The 18,623-nt window shown below is 35.6% G+C and overlaps 3 protein-coding genes across 5 annotated transcripts; 1 reads left to right on the top strand and 2 right to left on the bottom strand.

The window, feature by feature from the left end:
- Window positions 1-590: 590 nt before the first annotated feature.
- bri3bp (bri3 binding protein) lies at window positions 591-5,560 on the bottom strand. Of its 2 annotated transcripts, XM_079873284.1 has the most exons (4): window positions 5,239-5,560; window positions 3,765-3,867; window positions 3,189-3,656; window positions 591-2,747 (listed from the first exon to the last, which is right to left on the bottom strand). In XM_079873284.1, exons 1-3 carry the CDS (start codon window positions 5,416-5,418, stop codon window positions 3,235-3,237), a joined length of 705 nt encoding a protein of 234 aa, XP_079729410.1. In that variant the 5' UTR covers window positions 5,419-5,560; the 3' UTR covers window positions 591-2,747; window positions 3,189-3,234. The 2 variants fall into 2 exon arrangements, with proteins under 2 accessions (XP_079729410.1, XP_079729409.1); XM_079873283.1 differs by having other exon boundaries at window positions 591-3,656.
- Window positions 5,561-6,105: 545 nt separating this feature from the next.
- Window positions 6,106-11,780, bottom strand: poli (polymerase (DNA directed) iota). Its single transcript, XM_079873282.1, has 10 exons — window positions 11,557-11,780; window positions 11,254-11,376; window positions 10,872-11,036; window positions 10,141-10,284; window positions 9,677-9,910; window positions 9,416-9,594; window positions 8,519-8,610; window positions 8,288-8,421; window positions 7,966-8,168; window positions 6,106-7,204 (listed from the first exon to the last, which is right to left on the bottom strand). The coding sequence occupies exons 1-10, from the start codon at window positions 11,624-11,626 to the stop codon at window positions 6,401-6,403; spliced, it is 2,148 nt and encodes a 715-aa protein (XP_079729408.1). The 5' UTR covers window positions 11,627-11,780; the 3' UTR covers window positions 6,106-6,400.
- Window positions 11,781-12,108: 328 nt separating this feature from the next.
- Window positions 12,109-17,875, top strand: pgam5 (PGAM family member 5, serine/threonine protein phosphatase, mitochondrial). Of its 2 annotated transcripts, none has more exons than XM_079871771.1 (6): window positions 12,109-12,616; window positions 14,007-14,179; window positions 14,274-14,399; window positions 15,017-15,105; window positions 15,464-15,594; window positions 17,073-17,875. In XM_079871771.1, the coding sequence occupies exons 1-6, from the start codon at window positions 12,420-12,422 to the stop codon at window positions 17,221-17,223; spliced, it is 867 nt and encodes a 288-aa protein (XP_079727897.1). In that variant the 5' UTR covers window positions 12,109-12,419; the 3' UTR covers window positions 17,224-17,875. The 2 variants fall into 2 exon arrangements, with proteins under 2 accessions (XP_079727897.1, XP_079727896.1); XM_079871770.1 differs by having other exon boundaries at window positions 12,131-12,616; window positions 15,461-15,594.
- Window positions 17,876-18,623: the final 748 nt, after the last annotated feature.

Raw genomic sequence — 18,623 nt, 5'->3', positions numbered from 1 at the left:
TGAAACCTTCACCTGAGTGACATTTTTAATGTACAGTATGTTAAATTGCATGAGGATGGCAAAATCAAATGCCAAGTACAGCTAACATCACAAGCTTTCACCTCTGGGTTATCAATGAGTTGCAATGCCAGCATTACATAATGTTTTTTTCATTTGTGCATTTGATCTAGTGGACGGACTTCAGCACCACTGATAGTCTCATCAACTGTTTTTGCAAAGCAAACAGAACTCCTTAACATCCGAACTGCACATGGACCTTTAGGATGCCTGCTTAAACTCATCCATTGGGTTGGCTGTGTGTCAGACCAGACATGATTGAACCCTCTCCACTTATTAGAGCTTTAGAGTTCATATTAGGCCATCTGAACAGACAAATGAAGCAATGTTCAAACAAGTGCCTGCTGTGTCACGAATAACCTCCTAAATCCAAATTAGGTGAAGCAACTTTTTCATAAATGTTACAAAAGCTCAAACTGCAGTGTGAGCAAATATAATATATTACACCATTACTATTGGTCAGGCTGAGCCCTCAAAATTTTAATATCGTGATATATATATATTTAAAAAAAAAAGAGTTCCCAAGACTTGTTGGTCAAATTGTATATTACATTTATTAAATCATTTTTGTACCACTGTTTAATCTCAGAGAAAATCATTTAAGTTTCATTTAAACACAAAAATATGACAAATAATACCACAGCAAGCAACATCGCAGGTGAACTACCCTGATAAAAATGATACAGTACAAAAGCAAACCTGATATAGAAATCTATGCATACTATGCAAAGATACCAGTTAATGTCTAGACTTCACAAAGATTCAGTGCTTTCTAATACAAATCAGTTAATGACGCAAAATCCTCAACACACAATAATTGGCACTGGCGCATTCAACTGGAGAGACAATGTGAGAGAGAACTGGGTCTTTGCAGTTATTGAGTCAGTACATCTCTCATATGTTTGATGTAGCAAAAAAAATACATTATATTCCACAAATAAATTTAGCACATGACATGGTGCTGGAACTTTCAACTGAATTATGAAATCACAGCTAACAATAAAACTTATTTCCCATGGTATATTACTGTGGCTTCTCATTCACAGATATGCAAAACACACATGACTATTTTAAAATGACTATTTTAAAATATAGGATTGTTTGCTGAAACATGTATATTGTGTAATTATTCTTAGTTGTCCCCAGTACTTTTACAATAATGCTGGTGCATTGCAATTAAATGCATGTTTGCTATTTGCAGATTCCTTAAAAGCTGGTGCTTATTTTGCATGATTTATAAACCGGGTAACATCCTTCACATATTCATACAGTAAAAAAGGGCCTCATAATGGTGCATGCACTGATTTCCATTTGGCTTGAGTTTCACTACAGTAGTCATTGGCAGGTCTAAAATCAGTGAAGTGCAGGATGAGTCATCAATATTTTTGGCCTATGAAGAGAAAGACTTTGTTTCTGTTAAAAGTGAATTTTGTCAATGTTTAAAAAGAGTTGAGACGGCAGGGACTAAAAGCCACAAAACTCGCACTTTGAATTCATGACGACTTTAAAATAACAGACTGGAGACAAATATAATAATATAAAAATGATAATTTAGTATCAGAAATGAACACACACACACAAAAAAAGAAAAGATAACATTGATTTGAAAATATTTTTTTTTACAATGATGCAAAACAACAACATAAAATGTTCCCAGCTTTTAAAAACACACTACAGTACTGTTCAAAAGTTTGGGGTCGTTAAGATTTATTTGACCAAAAATAGAGTAAAAACAATAATGTTGAGAAATATTTCGTTAAAATAGTTAAAAATAAACAGTTTTCTATTTTAACATTTTTAAATGTAATTTATTCCTGTGATGGCAAAGCTAACTTTTCTCCAGTCTTCAGTGTCACATGATCCTTCAGAAATCATTCTAATATGCTGATTTGGTGCTCAGGAAATATTTTATATTATTATTAATGTTGAGAATAAAAGTATTAATTTCTTACAAACCCACCAAACTTTTGAACCGGAGTACGTTTACTTTAAATATAGCAGTGCTGATTGTGTGTTCAAAATAAATAAAACAATTCATGGCATATTATGGAATGAAAATATACTTAAACACTGATCGTTAAGAAAATTGAATTAACTAAAATGTAAAAACGTATTAAAAAAAAAGTAAAATTACAGTATTTTCATCTATGAAACAGTGGTTCAAATTATAGTAAAAAAAACAAACATGCAAATTAGCTTTAGCTACAAAGCTTTACTGCAAAAGCAAGAAGGAATGAGCGTGAATGAGAGGTAACAGAGAAGATAGAACCCGGGTTCAATTAGTTGCCAGGCATTTCATTTTCAATGCCACTGTGGATGAAACCATAGAGGCCACTTTCTTAAAAATGATTTACTAAGCAGCACTAATATGTAGTGGGATTAACACACTATTCAATCAATCCCTTGCTAGAAGTGTATTAAAATGGTACATACAAGTGATAAAATGATCTCATGCTGAGAACAAAGTGCATGACCAGGTTTCTCCCTGTACGTGAGAACATCTCTCTCTCTTAGCTGAAGTTGGACAGAGATACTGGTGTAGATTGCAGCACCGTTATTTTGCTGCCAGGAACACTGGTCAGATATCCTCATGAATCTGATGACTAGCTGCTTTCTGAAAGCGATTTCCACATACATCTCGATCCCTGATAGTGCCGATCGGTCCTGAACTCAGAGTAACCTCTGGTGACCTCAAGAAGAGACAAAGGAGAGATGAAAAAATGCAGTGATACTGACTCTTCTTCACACTTTGAGTGTTTCTAAATCAACTCTGAATTGCATTGCCTTCCTGATTTATAAATAACACACACACACACACTTACAGAAAATGGCCAAACAAAGCTTATGTAAAAGGCGTAACACTGCGCAATGGAATAACACACTCAACTCAAGGCTTGAACACACACACAGATCCACAGTATACAAAAAAAGTCCTGATATTTACTCAAAAAATGGGCGGCTACAGTAGAAATGGACACTAATGATACATTCTACGACAACAGGGCGAACGTAATGGACTAATTTCGGAGAATTGATCACATTTCCATACAATTCTTGCCTTACTACGTTGGGACATCCTGAGAAAAAGGGGACAAAAAAAAAACAAAAAAAAACTTTTTTTCTTCTCATACCATCCCACAAACCCCAGCTCTAACCCTTAGCCTGGGGCGAAAAACTTCATTGGTCACTGGAGCGCTCCAGGTTTTCAATCACTCTGCTCAAGCGGATGTTGAGGAGGCGGATCTGGGTATCGAGCTGGTCGATCTTCTCCTCCAGAGTTCCAGATCCGCCCCCTTTCCGCCAGTACGCACCCACCGGTCCCGTCATGAAGTACACAGCCATGATGAAGCACAGCGGCAGCACCGCCTTCTCTGGGTCGCCCTCAAATTTCTGCAGAATGTACAGGCACGAGAGGGCGAAAAGTGCTACGCGGGCCAGCCAGAAGAAACGGCCGAACACCGCGTGAAGGATGTAAAAGAAGCCACTCAGGAACAAGGACAGGAACCAGTAAGCCACCAGCAAGGCCGCCACCAGGAGGAGCGCGCGAGCAGGAGAACTGGACACGGACGATGGGCTGAAGTAGTGGGTCAGGTTAGAGGCTGAGGAGAGAGAAGAGAGAGAAATTCAGGACATGATTTTTGCATCATACACAAACAGTGACAATATGACATCGCAGACATAATATGACAAGTGTGATCCAGACTTACAGTCAATGCCCATAACATCAAGCAGATCCACCCAGAGTTTCCACAAAGTGTCCAAAAATGAATCGACTCCATGAACAAACCTCTCTGTAGTTTTTGAGAAGAACTGCAAAAAAGATTGATTTTTTTTTTTTAAATAAATAAAGAATGCAAAAGATGCAATGATCTATTAATTATGATATGCATTTAATATCATTAACACAAGTACGGGTCACAGAATAAAATCACTAGATTAAAATTTTTTTTATTTTAGATTAAAATAATTTTATTTTAGATTAGATTTTTGTTTCACTCATTAAGATTTCTCACACTGTGACATGATTTTTATGAGTAAATAAGCATATCCCATTTTCTTCTGACATTTTAGTTTTTTTGTAATATTATTATTATTATCAGTAATGATTCATTTAAAGTTATCTCTAGTTTAGCTAATTTGCATCTGTAGTCCCTGGGCATGTAAGGTTGTTACATAAAATTACAGTACTCCATTACAATCCAGAGAAAAGAAGATAATAATAATATCACATCACAATATCAAAAAAACAATCCAAATTAATGATCACATGATTGATTACTACATTTAAAATATTACTCTAAAAAAAAATATTAATAACAACGAAATTTAAAAGCAGTAAAACAACATGATGCATGAACTACTTCACATATTTTTTATATTAATTTATAAAATATATATATATATGTATTATATCAATTTGCTAAGAATGACGTCTTTTCCATTTTAGTAAATGGAATAAGGGGTGAAAAGGGGTGAAATTCTAATGGTCCTAAATATAGGCCTAGGCTTTGTTTTCTTATTTTCTCTCGAATTTTTAGAAATAAATAAAAGTTGAAACCTTTAACTATCCATTATCTATCATTGCATTTCTAATTATTGGCCATTTAGTAATGCACAACTACTAAATCCTGTATCTGCAAATATGAACAAAACTTTACAAGTTGAACTATAAATCTATTAATAGGACAGTCATTCATGCCACATTTGCCAATGATATACTACAAACATTATAACACCATAGACAGCTTTCTCAACAGCTTGTAATTGTCCATTCAAATTGTAAATAATGATAATTAAAATTAAAATTTTAAATTTTATTTTCAATATATAATTAAAATGTAAATAAAACGGAATGAAATTTAATAACACATTTTACTTGATAACAATTTTAAAAGACAAGTAATAAATGATAATTATTATTAGGTACTATATAACATTGGACAATCCATTATTAATTCAGCTATTATTATTATTATGAAGCGTTACAAGCTAGTGCCCTACATAAACAGAACGATGCACTTAAACAGAATGCCCTCGCTCTAGGTAACGTTAGGTAGGTCACTAGGTTTTGAGACACGGCCACTGACAGCTGGTGATCTCGGTATGCTCTAACTAATCTAATGCACCTGCAAAAAAACAACTATGCACTAGCATGACAATATCGTGTGATCTTATATGTACCTTGTACAGCGCCCTAATGTTCTCCTCTCCGAAGATATTGCTGAGGGTTTGGTAGAAGCCGCTGGCCGCCCTCCTGAAGCTGTTCTGGCTACTAGACTCCTTCCTGCTCCGCGCCGTCTCGGTCAGCAGGACGAGGGCCAAAAACATGCCCAAAACCACGGCTAATTTCGCTCCTTTCATTCTCAAAGATGACCTGACAAACGGTGATGTGCAATGGAGAAAATGCTGGGAAATGCAGCGGTCGGATAGAGATAATAGATTGAATATAGTGGTACGGTGTCCCGGAAGAAGATGCGGCTAAAGAATAGTGAAGAACTGCAACCGGAAGCAGCGTCGGAAAAAGGCGCTTTTTTTTTTTTTTTTAAATAAAGGTTTTAAAATTGACACGATTTTTGTTTAGTTTTCTTTTGGTAAAGCTTCTACCCAGAATAAAAGATATAGAATAAAATTAAAAGCTTCATAAAACCATGAATGCAAAAAAGGATACCGTTTTTCAAAATAATGTTTACATTGGATAAGTAACATAAGATGATTCTAAAAAAACGTTTTCATTTTCCAAGGGTCCCACTTTAACCCTGGATTTTCAGACAAGGCTTAAGCCCTTTCTGTGAAACCAAACTATTTTAAATTGCAATAATACTTAATATTGTTTTTACTGTATTTGTGATCAAATAAATGCGGCCTTTGTGAGCATACTTCTTTAAAAAACGAATTTACCTACATTACCGACCCCAAACTTTTGAACAGTACAGTATTTTAATATTGCAACTTATAAATATTATGTTACAAATATTATACACTATTATTATAAGTATACTGTACGTAAACAGTGTTCAGCTCTTGCGTATACAATGACTTAATCAAAATGGTTATTTAAAGACATATATGGTTTATTAACAAAATAAAACATATATCTGACATCCTTAAAGTAATATTTCACAGAAAAATTAAAATTATGTCATGATTTACATAATTGTTCCAAACAAGGATGACCTTGTTTCCCAGCATCCCATGGGAGTGTCATACATGTTTGACATGATTAAATCATGACAGAATTGACATATTTCTGTACTATTGATTACAAAGATATGGTTTACATAGTTATTTTGAACATTCGTAAAAAAATCAGATTTTATAAACAGACACTTTAGTATTTCTGTCCTCAGTTGGGTTTGAAGTATTTCAGAATGTTGTTGCACTGGCTGGCTTTAGCAGCGTTCTTCTTGTCTTTGGTATTGGAGGTTTTATGCGAGTGTTTGGACGGGATTTTGAGGACCGGTTTCTGCTGTTTCCACTCTGTCAGTAACTCCCTTTGCACATCAGCAGGAAGTTGTGAGAATACATAAGGGTCCACATTTGGAGGGATATCTGATTGAGGTGTCTGAGTGGTGGGTGGGATATCATGACTTTCCGTGTCTTTGATGAGCCCAGAATGTAATTCCATGGTGGACTGAGCAGATGACAAGGTCTTGTCGAGTTCATGGTTATGAGAAGCAGAATTTCTGCAATAATTCAAAGCTGTCTCACAGCGTTCAGGTGTTCTTGGTTGGTTAAAAGTCAACGTGGAACGATCCGCTGGGTCGTCTTCAAAAGATGTGACAGCAGATCCGTAAATGAGCTCTTTATTTTGAAAACTGGTAATCAGCTCCATCTGAATGTGCTCAGGAAGGAGTTTGAATACTTCCGGATCGACACCTGGAGGCAGCTTGGAACACAATGTCTCCTCTGGAACGTTGCTCATACAAGACTCTCTAATGTTCATGTTTGTAACTCGTGAGTGCTCAAAAACAGGCTGCATGGGAGATATGGCGTTGACTGAAGTTGGCTGTGTTTGTGATTCTTGGGTTGGAAATATTGACATGTGTTCTATTGGTTTAATGCTGTTCCATGTTTTATCTTCTTTATGTAAAACATCTGCCTGAGTAAACTGGGAATTTGCTACAGACTCACAGAGATCAGGTTCCACCTAGTGATAATTCAAAAGACAGATTCTGTTAACTTTTACTGTTTTCAAGTTATTGTTGACTTAAATCAGCATATAAAAAAGTTTTAGCAAGCAGTTAGCAAGACCTATATATATATATATATATATATATATATATATATATATATATATATATATATATATGTGTGTGTGTGTGTGTGTGTGTGTGTGTGTGCTTTTTTAAATAAATAAAATATATAAATGCACTACTGTTCATAAGTTTGAGGTAAGCTATTAAATTAATCTAAAGTGGCAGTAAATATTTAAAATGTTAAAAAACTATGAAATTATTTAGCAGTACAATAACTTTTTCATATTGATAATAATAAGCACCAAATCAGCATATTATCATATAATGATTTCCGAAGGAACATGTGATACTGAAGACTGGAGTAATGGCTGCTGAAAATTCAGTTATTTTAAATTGTTATATTATTTCACAATATTTTGTTTTTTACAGTATTTTTTACAGCCTCGGTGAGCATAAAAAACTTTCAAAAACATTAAAACAATCTTATATTTTATATAAATATATATAAAATAAAAGGTGAACAGAATTATTAAAAATTTGTCCCTAATAAGCTTTTATCAAAGTTATTAAGATCTCTAAATGTTCAGAGATGGCTTTGGAAAAATAGAAAGCCTTGGCATAAGTTTGGTTGAGAAATGAAGAAAAATGCAGATATTTATTGTGTTTTATCAGAACTAATAACTCTAAAATGAGGGAAATCACATGTACTGACCTGCCGTTGAGATGTCATTTGTGTTGTTGTAGGAGATTTGTGTGTGAAGAAAGAGGCGATGGAGCTCTTGCTGGAGCTTTTAGCCTGCAGGTTACTAAAACACACATTCAGCAGGGTCAGATGGAATGGCTCACAAGTGTCCACCATTTTATGAAAGAGCTTCACTGATAATGACAGTAACTGGGGCACAGCCTCACTGTTTCCTAAGATAGAGAAAGGTGAATATGAATAACAACAGCACAGCACAATCATCTCTCAATAATTTGTGTACATACAGTAAAGGCATTATACAGTCAAAGCACGCAAAAGAGCAGAACTGTACCGCATGTGATCTTGAGCCCGGTTTGGTTGGGTATCGGACACTGTCGGCTCTCTCGACTGAACCAGCGATTAGTGACCGTGTATCGGCGAATCGTTAGTCTGAATGTGTGTGGCTGCCTGCCGTCTTTGTGCATCCTGCAGGTCATTTAAACAGAGAAACAAACTACAGACATGCCAAACAAAAGTCTATTGTGGTTTACTTTACTCTGATATTGTCAAATGTAGTTTTTACCTCTCAGTCAGGCTGGTGAGTAGTTCCTCAGTTTTTTTCACAACTTCCTCTAGTGTTGAAATTTTCTTGAACGAGTCCTCGTCGCTGAGAGACTGAAATGTATCATTTATTTTACAGATGATTTTATCTTTCGTGCTGCATCATTCTTGCATTGTTTGAGGATAAGAGCTTGTAAAAATTGTTATGCTTCACAAATATTTGGATATACTGTATATACTATCGTTCATAGGTAGATTTTCTTTAAAGAAATGAATACTTTTATTCACCATGGATGCATTAAATTAATCAAAAGACACAGTAAAGACATTTATAATGTTATTTAAAAATATGCTGTTGTTTCCACAAAAATATTAAGCAGCACAACTGTTTTCAAAATTGACGATAATAAGAAAAAAAAATTTGATCAGCAAATTATCATATTAGACTGATTTCTGAAGGATCATGTGACATTGAAGACTGGAGTAATGATGCTGAAAATGTAGCTTTGAAATCAAAGGAATAAATTACATTTAAAAATATATTGAAATAGGAAACTTTTATTTTGAATAGTAATATTTCAAAATAAGATTGTTTCTACTGTATTTTTAATCACATAAATGCAGCATAAGAGACTTCTTTCAAAAACAATGATGTTTCTACAAAATAAATGTACAATATTTGTTGAGTAAGCTAGAGTGATAAAGAAGCTCAAAAGTTCAAGTAAGAACTCTAGCTTACTCTTGACACTGGCATTATGGTATTGCAATTATTGTTGGCTGTTGTATAATAAATTGAGAATAAATGACTATATGTAAAATGTAATGTAATTTATAAAAAAAGCACTGATAACACCCTCAAAAGATAAAATTGCAAGATCAAGACTACGCCTGAAGGATCTACAATAATAATGGAGAATACCTGAGGAGGACCCGCAGACGTGACTGGAGACTCATCAATGCCACAGGCGAGGTTTTGAATTCTTTTAGCGGTCACTTCACCAAACTCCTTCACCAGGTCAGGCAGAGGGAATAACTGTAGATCTCTCACACTGACCAGACCCAGAGCCTTTAGCTTCTCACGTGTCTTGTAACCAATCCCTGTAAACACAGCCAATGTTTACAGAATATAAACAGTATATATGGCATGAGATGGGTGAGCTTACTGTATGTGTCATCTTACCAGGCACTCTGATAAGTCCTGTGAGGCTGCTCATGAGCTCAGCAGTGCTGTACGGCAGGAGGGTGGTTTGCTGGTTGGGTTTAAAGGTGCCGGACACCAGCTTGGCCAAGAGTTTGTTGCTAGCGATGCCTGCACAGCCTGTTAGTCCCAGCATGCTGAAGATGGCTTGTCTCATCTCAGCTGCTATCAAAGAGCCTACAGCCAGTCGGGCGTTCTCCTCGTCAACTGCCACACCTGAAGATGAGCATGAGGATTTATAATGACCGGAAATCTCTAGCAATTCTCCCATTGAACATGAAAAACAACAAGAAAAAGGGCATGCTGAATTCATCCAATTCATTAACTGCCACTTATGGGGTCTGAAACAGCAAACTTTGAATTACAAGTCTAGATTTGTAACCAATGCCCTGCAACCACTGGTTTTAAAACTGTCAGTACTTGGTTGAAGTGGCGCTCCGACTCACATTCATGTTTATATATGTGTCCACTGAAGGAGAGATCTGAAATACGGGTCTCCTTCAGTCTTCTCTCCACCATTTCTGTAACGTCCATGTAGTTTTCGTCAAAGCCCAGCCTCTCCACTAGGGGGCAGTATGACATCAGCAAGTCTTGGGCAGATAAAGTCATTGAAAAGATATTTAACTTAGCATTATGCAAATATACACTTAAGTTCAATATATATATTTTTTTATGCTTTTGACAGAAATCTCTTTTGCTCACCAAGGTAGGATTTACAGTATTTAATCAAAACTACAGTAAAAACAGTAATATTGTGAAATACTATCACGATTTTAAATAACTGCTTTCTATTTTAATATATATTTTAAAATATAATTTGTTCCTGTGATGGCAAAGCTGAATTTTCAGCATCATTACTCCAGTCTTCAGTGTCACATGATCCTTCAGAAATAATTTTAATATGCTGATTTGGTGCTTAAGAAACCTTTCTTATTATCAATGAAATAGAAATCTTTTGTAACATGTCTTTACAGTGATTTTTGACAAATTTAGTGCGTCCTTGCTGAATAAAAGTATTTATTTCTCTTAAAAAAACCTTACTGACCCCAAACTTTTGTAATTGTAAAGTATAGTATATTCATTGTTATTATAATTATACATATATTTAATATACAAATATATACACTTTACAAACGCATAATAAATTATGGAAAAGGAAAAAAAAGTAAGATCTCACCAGTGACTTTGTAGGATATCTCTCTGTAATTGGTGAGATCTTCTCCTTTGACTAGCACCAGCTGTGGGCATTTCTCCACAGCATCAGTCACTGACATCAGCTTGGTCACGCCGTGTTCTCTCGCCACATAGTTACATGTCACAATAATGTATTTCTGCTGTATGCCTAAGAGACCAAAGATGTAGACAGAGGCAAGTATGGCATTAAGTATAGGAATGAGGTTAGAGTATTTTGATGAATTTGTAGTCATATTTATGATTGCATTTGTTTTGCAGAACCATTCATGTGTTTTTGTCTGTATTATCTCAGTAACTGCACCGAGACATATTTGTTGTATATTTAGTGAAAAAAATGTTTTAAAGTTTATACTCTGGTGTTTTACCAAGAGGTTTGGTTCGGAGGGCTGGATTTCGGATCATCTCAACTTGTGCATAGAAGCAGTCCAGGTCAAAATGCAGAATCACTTTTTGAGATATGGAAGTAACTCTGTTAGTGATACTTCCTCCTGAAATGATAAATCACATAAGGACAGTTAGACGCAGTCTATTCAAAGTAAAGTTTTTATAGCAAACTAAAGCTGTCATGAGACATATGCTGTGCATTTAAACTAAGCAAACATGTGTGCGTGAGTAAATAATGTCCATAATATACACTGAAGTTCACATAGTTGTCCAGCTGAACCCACCTGTCTCCAGCATGTCTGACTCTAAGCTGCGATCCCAGTCATTATTGTCTCCCTCCTCATCCGTGTCCATCTTTACTATAACGCAAGAGACAGATATGCGGGTATATGATACGCACAAACAAAGCAAAACAACACTTTTAATCAACAACAGCAAAACATGTCACCACCGATATCAAAACATAAACCCACTGCTCACGGGCAACATTTGCTGCCATTTTACTGCCACCTATAGGTCTGGAGCAAAATACACAATAATATTACATTTTACAAAATATAAATAGTAATTTATTTTAATTGGACAGTAAACCCGTGGTATTACCTTTTATTAGAGAGCTTTTTTTTCTTAAAGGGAATTATATAAAGTGATTCAGAAAAAAAAAAATCATAAAATAAACATTTAATCAGTTCAATATGTTTTAAAACGTATAATTAATTGAATAAAATACCATGGGTATTTAAACCGTTTTTAAACCTTTAAAATATTAAAGTTTACTTTATTTATTTTTTTAAATTCAAAGAATCTCAAATTTGTATTTTGAAGGCTTTTATTTTGAAAATGGATGGCCGTTTAGTCATTGTTTTCAGAACTAAAGTCGTGACTGCTTTTGGAAGTTATGTTTATATCACTAAACCATTTATTTGTGGAGTCCAAATACACTCTTACTCATGGTTTAGGAAAAAAAACACATATTTATGATGGCAGGGTCTAAGTGACTGTCAATTATTTTGCTTTACGTTATGAGAAAGGAGGAAACAGTGACACTTCCTCAGCGGAGTGACTCATAGCGACGGACTGGTGCGTCATACCGCCGAAGAGCAGCCGCTAGTTACTCTACATTGATTTCTGTTCTGTCTTTTGAATCATGTCGTTTCGGAAAGCGGTCAGTCTCGCGTGCGGGTTCGCCGGTGGGTCTGCGGTGCTGGTGTGCGCGGCGGTCGCGGCAGATAATCACGGGTACTTCGGAGAGCGATGCCGAATCAGAAAGACTCTGGCTGCCGTGCACGCAGCGCAGCCTTCAGCATTGCCCACTGCGAACGGATGGGATTATAATTGGGACAAGTAAGAAATAGAGGGCTATTTATTTCCGATTGATTACTATTGTATTTACATTCTATTTCCAGGATTCTGGAGGAACACCATAGCACAACCATGGTGCATGTTCAGAAAACCATTAACTTAGTATTGCCAGTTAGCGTTATGGGGCGGCCTTAGGTAAAATGCCTTGATCAATGGTGATAATTAATGGATCACCCAGTTTAAAGTTTGATCTTAAATCCTTTGGCTTTGATCCCAGGTCTTTAACTACATTTGGCACTGATTGAAATGGTGTCTGATCTTATTATTGGCTCAGGAAGTTGTAGTCAGACCTAGGGTGTGTTTCCCAAAAGCATCGTTAGCCAACTATGGTTGCAAGTTCCTTTGAACTCTATGCTCTGAGTCCGAGACCATAGTTGGCTTTGGGAAACGCACCCCTGGTTAATTGTCACTATAGTTTCTACTTGCCTAATCTACTTGCCTTCTTATAAGTTAATTTGTTAGAATGTGTCTGCCAACTGATGTATTCAATCTCAGATATACCCTTGTATTATGTTCAAAATCTGGGGGTGAGTTTTATGGTGGGGAGTCGGGACCCTAAAACTGGATTTAATGTAATGAATAAAAAAATAAGGGAAACTATGAAAAATACATCAACACTACTCACACTTTGTATTAAACTGTGAATATTATAAACAGTACTGTAGTTGTTTTTAAACTGATAACAAATCACACCTTGAATTCACTGTATGCTACTTCTAATAAAAGCTTCTGCCAAATGCATAAATGCAAATTAAAATACACAAGGCTAATTTACACTGCACCAAAACGCAGACAATCACCAGATTACAGGACGTCACTTCTCAGACATTACACAACCCGACAAAAGCCAATGGAACATGTTCAACAAGGTCTGACCAATGGCAAAATACACACTGATCCTTCAAAACAAACATGTCTGTTGGCATTGGTCGATGTCTTTCGGTGCTGTGTGAATTAGTCCTTAGAGGATAGTTGAGAAACTGTAATAAAATCTTTTAACAAATGCTTTCATTTCGGGTCTGTGCCTTTGTGAAATATGCGGGTCAAATTGACCCTCAAGCTTCATAATCATAATAGATATCATGTGCACACATTCTATGAAAATGTTCATGAGAAAAAAAACAGATTAAACAGTATTTCTCAGAACTCGCTCAATAATAGAAATGGATCAGTTTGAAATACTGAGTGTTTAAATGTCTTTAAACCAATTGCACAGTCTCTAAAGAGTGTCTAATTATCTGTCAGGTTTCTCCCAGTATAACTCAACTATACACTGCTGTAGTGTAGTGTTTGTATTTACTGTAGTAACCACCAATGTCATTGCTTACTAAACTGAGTTCAGTGGGCCTAATTGGTGTTTTGCCGCTTTCAGACGTGAGCCCTCCTCTATGGTGAACGGGAAGAGAAAGGAGATTGCTGGTGACAACGGAAGTCCAGATGGAGAGAACAACAAACCCAAGGCCACACGCTACATCTGCCTCATCCGACACTCTCAGTACAACCTCAAGGGGGAAGGAGATAAAGAGAGGGTCTTGACGCCTTTAGGTACTGATCCCTCAGCATATATTAAAATGATAAGAGATGCTGAGCCTAATCCATTAGAAATTACATTAGGCCAAAAAATTGTTGGTTCCTGCAGGACGTGAACAGGCTGAGTTTACAGGACAGAGATTAGCAGCGCTCGGATTGAAGTACGATGTGCTCATCCACTCCTCCATGACAAGAGCAACAGAGACAGCCAACATCATCAGCAAACACCTGCCAGGTACAGCTCATTCTACAGTCATATTCTGATCAAATTATGATAGGATAAATCATTCAAGGCAAAATGGCTGGGATGTATTCATACTTATGCAGACAATTAACCTTTTAACAATAAATAAGGTTGTTACAATGCCAATGTTTCAGATGAAATTCATATATTTTCTGTACTATATGAATACTCGCCAAGACTGACATTTCAATTCAATACTTATGTGCTGTGTGACAGACTGCTCTCTTCAGGTGTAAATGTCTGTCGGAAAAGCGTGCGAATAGCGAATGAATTGCCTTTCGCGTCTTATTGTGCTTAAACGGTAAAAATGTCAAATTTAAACGGACAAGCCTTAAAAATGCTTAAAAAGAATAAACTTTCATGACAATGCAACACTGCAATGTCACATGAACATAACTGCGATAGAGACGATAATCCAAAATGTATTCCAGTTGTCAAAATTAATATCGCCATTACCTAGAACTGACCTACCAATTTCGATCTGTACATTTTAGCTTGAACCATTCCTGTAATGTGTGCTAATTAAATATTATGAATTGATATTTCATGTTGTAAAGTGCTGCCATTGTAGAGATTCAGAATGGTTATTTGTTTCACTCATGTTTCAGGTGTGAAGCTTGAAAGCTGTGATTTACTGCGAGAGGGTGCGCCCATAGAGCCCGTCCCACCTGTCGCTCACTGGAAACCAGAGGCAGCGGTCAGTGCAAAACACCAAGTCTTACTTAGCCCATCTGAAGGCATTATCACTCATTTGAAGTCTAAGTTTGAGTCTATGTCTTTTGTGTTCTGTTGATGACTCTGCTCATAACAGAACACACCGCTAATGTTACTGCTGGTGTACAAAACCCACACTGAAACCATCTCAAATCCCTTCAGCAAACATCAAACGCACATTTTGTTTCTTTAGTATTTCTCTGCTGGTCATCCTAAAGCCTGATGTCTGAAATGTTGTTGTTTGATGAGGAATGTTGAGGTTGATTTTGTCGTGGGTGCGCCGTGGACTCCTTCCTATCCTCACGTGGAAGGTTGTGAAACTCTTGTGCTGGTTTCAGCAGTACCACGAGGACGGCGCACGGATCGAGGCAGCGTTCCGCCGGTACATCCACCGAGCCGACGCCAAGCAGAAGGAGGACAGCTTCGAGATTATCGTCTGTCATGCTAATGTCATCCGCTATTTTGTGTGCAGGTTTGTGTTCGCTTGCTACTCAGTCCAGTCTCTTTATCCTTCTTTTTGTCCTCTTGAAAGCTTTTATGAAAACCATAAATAGTCTGTCCATTAAAAAAAGTGCAATCGTAAGTATCCTCTGATCACTTTGTATTGTTATGCGCGTATGGTTGCACAAGTTTTGTGGAAGCCCATTTCTGCCACATAAGAAAAAAATAATGCTTTGGTAAAGATTTATGAGATACTTGTCATTATGAGACAAAAGGTTGAATATATGAGATCAAAAGTCATGACAAAGTTCATAATTCATAATTGTGAATATTTAATATACTTTTTATGTGATAATTTTAGTGCTTTCAAATTGATTAATCATGATTAATCACATCTAACCATTTTTTTTGTTAGTATAATTTGTTATACTAACTTTTGTTTATATAATGTGATATTATAAACATATAATATGTTTATATAATATTTGTTTATATAATGTGTGTATATATGTTATTTTATATATATATATATTGTATATATATACGTGTGTGTGCACGTCTGTATATACACACACACACACACACACACATATATATATATATATATATTAATATATATATTTATTTAAATATATGTGCATGTATACGTATGTACATATATGTGTATATGTATGTATTTATATATGTATACATATACAGTATATATACACACATATATAAACAAAAACGTCAACGTCAGATGTGATTATTCATGATTAATCGATTTGACGGTACTAGATTATTTTTACATTTTATCTTATAATTATGACTAGTATATCATAAATTATTCTTTTTATGTCATAATCATGATTTACCAAAGCATGATTTTTTTCTTTCCTTATGTGCCAGAAATGGGTTTTCATATTGAATGTGGAATTCATAAAAAACTCTGTTTGCAACCTTTTATCATTGATTCTTGCTTGGTCAAACATCACGATTGCTGTTGTTCATCCTTCTAACACTTAAACTTTAACAGTGTTAAAGAATGTTGTTAAATGTTGTGAACAGTGTTAAAGTTTAGCATATGAAAAAAGCCCATAGACTTACATTGAATGAACTTACCGTAAGCCATATCTAGAGACCATAATATCTCAGAGACTTGGGAGTTGGGACAGTAAGAAACCGCTCAGACCCTAGCAACTGCATAGTATAATGTTAGTACGATTTTTAAATCATAAATTGTCATATTTTATTTTAGTAAATAAAAGCCATTTTCTACCCTGATTTGAATGCTTTGTATCTGCTGTGAGACTTCAATGCAAACGCCCACTGCTGATTGGCTAACACCTTTCCATATGAAATAACGATTTCAACTCGATTTCTGCACTCTCACGAATGCTTTCATCATAACTAACAATGCAAACACAATGTAAATAAGATTATAGCATCATTGATTATAACGGGAGACATGTATTGTCATTTTACACTCTTTCAAATAAAGTGTCTGTTAAAAGCATGCGTTTGTTCCAGGGCTCTGCAGTTTCCTCCCGAGGGCTGGCTGAGGATGGGCCTGAACAACGGCAGCATCACCTGGCTGACGATTCGTCCCAGCGGCCGAGTGGGTCTCCGATCGCTGGGAGACTCCGGCTTCATGCCTCCAGATAAACTCACCCGGACTTGACGTTCTCAAAGCTAGACCAGCATGGCCTCATTACAGCCGAGAACTGAGATGGACAGATGTTAGAGTTTCAAAGGGTCAAAACATTGCCGTAAATGTTCTGCTGAACGCCGTCTAAAATATGAATATGCCATTTTCGATTCTAAAAATTCCAGAATACGGAATGTGACTTCAAATTCACCACCTCATATAGCGAGTTTAATAATAATCACAGATGCCTGCAGTTTAGGAGAACATTGCTGTGAAAAATGTCCTTTGCAACTCTACATTCTGTTGCTGTGGTGATCTGTTCTCCTTAAGTGTCTTGAGTGTACTAATTTTGTATTTTTTAAAACAGACAAGTTAAGGATTATTGATATTTCTCCAATTAGACACTCCTGTGCTATGCTTTGTCTGATCAATAGCTGTGATGGAAAGGTGAAAGTAACCAGCAAGTGTACTTTTTTTTACATTTATAATGAGATGTCTTTTCCCCGGAGCATCTTGCGTGTCCGTTTGCACTGTTTACGTGATTACGTTTATGATTGTTTTAAAGGCGAGGTGTGAATTTGCTAAAATGTTGAGACTCTTGCCACTGAGGATGACTCTGTATTAATGTTTGATGATTGTTTGTACACAAAGAAAACTGAAAGTAAAAAAATTTTCATTGAGTTGTCATTCAGTGTTTGTGTCATACATTAAAAAAAGTCATATTTCAGTTCAAAATAAAATTGTGATGCTTAATAAATGACCTGTATGATTAGGGACATTTTAAGACCATAAATAATTTGAGCATTTTCACATTTTTATTACCATAATACAGTAAACCAATACTAATTACATTATATACTAAAAACAATCCTAGTCGGACACATTTTTTGTTATTTATGCAAAAGATAAATATGATGCAGACATGTCTATTTGTCTATTTTCATAAGATACACTACGGTTCAAAAGTTTGGTAGTTTTTTTTTTTATATACATTTTTTCAGCAAGGTTGTATAAAGTGATCAAAAGTCACAGTAAATATATTTATAATTTTACAAAAGATTTCTTCAAAGAATTCCAAAAAAAGTCAGTTTTTACAAAAATATTAAGCAGCACAACTGTTTTTAACATGGATAATAATAAGACATTTTTATTGAGCACGTAATCAGCATATCAGAATGATTTCTGAAGGATCATGTGACACTAAAGACTGGAATAATGATGCCAAAAAAAATCCAACACAGGAATAAAGTTTCAAATATATTCAAAAAGATTAGAAATTGTATTTCACATGTTACTGTTTTTACTGTATTTTTAACAAATAAATACAGACTCGGTGAGCATAAGACACTTCTTTCAAGAACATTTAAAAAATCTTACAGACCCCAAACTTTTGAAAAGTAGTGTACCACCAAATATAATAATAATGTGAATAA

This window comes from Squalius cephalus (genome assembly GCF_949319135.1).
Source record: "Squalius cephalus genome assembly, chromosome: 5".
In the NCBI taxonomy this organism is placed as follows: Eukaryota; Metazoa; Chordata; class Actinopteri; order Cypriniformes; family Leuciscidae; genus Squalius; species Squalius cephalus.
The sequence above is the reverse complement of the archived record's forward strand: the minus strand, read 5'-3'. Positions and strand labels throughout refer to the sequence as shown.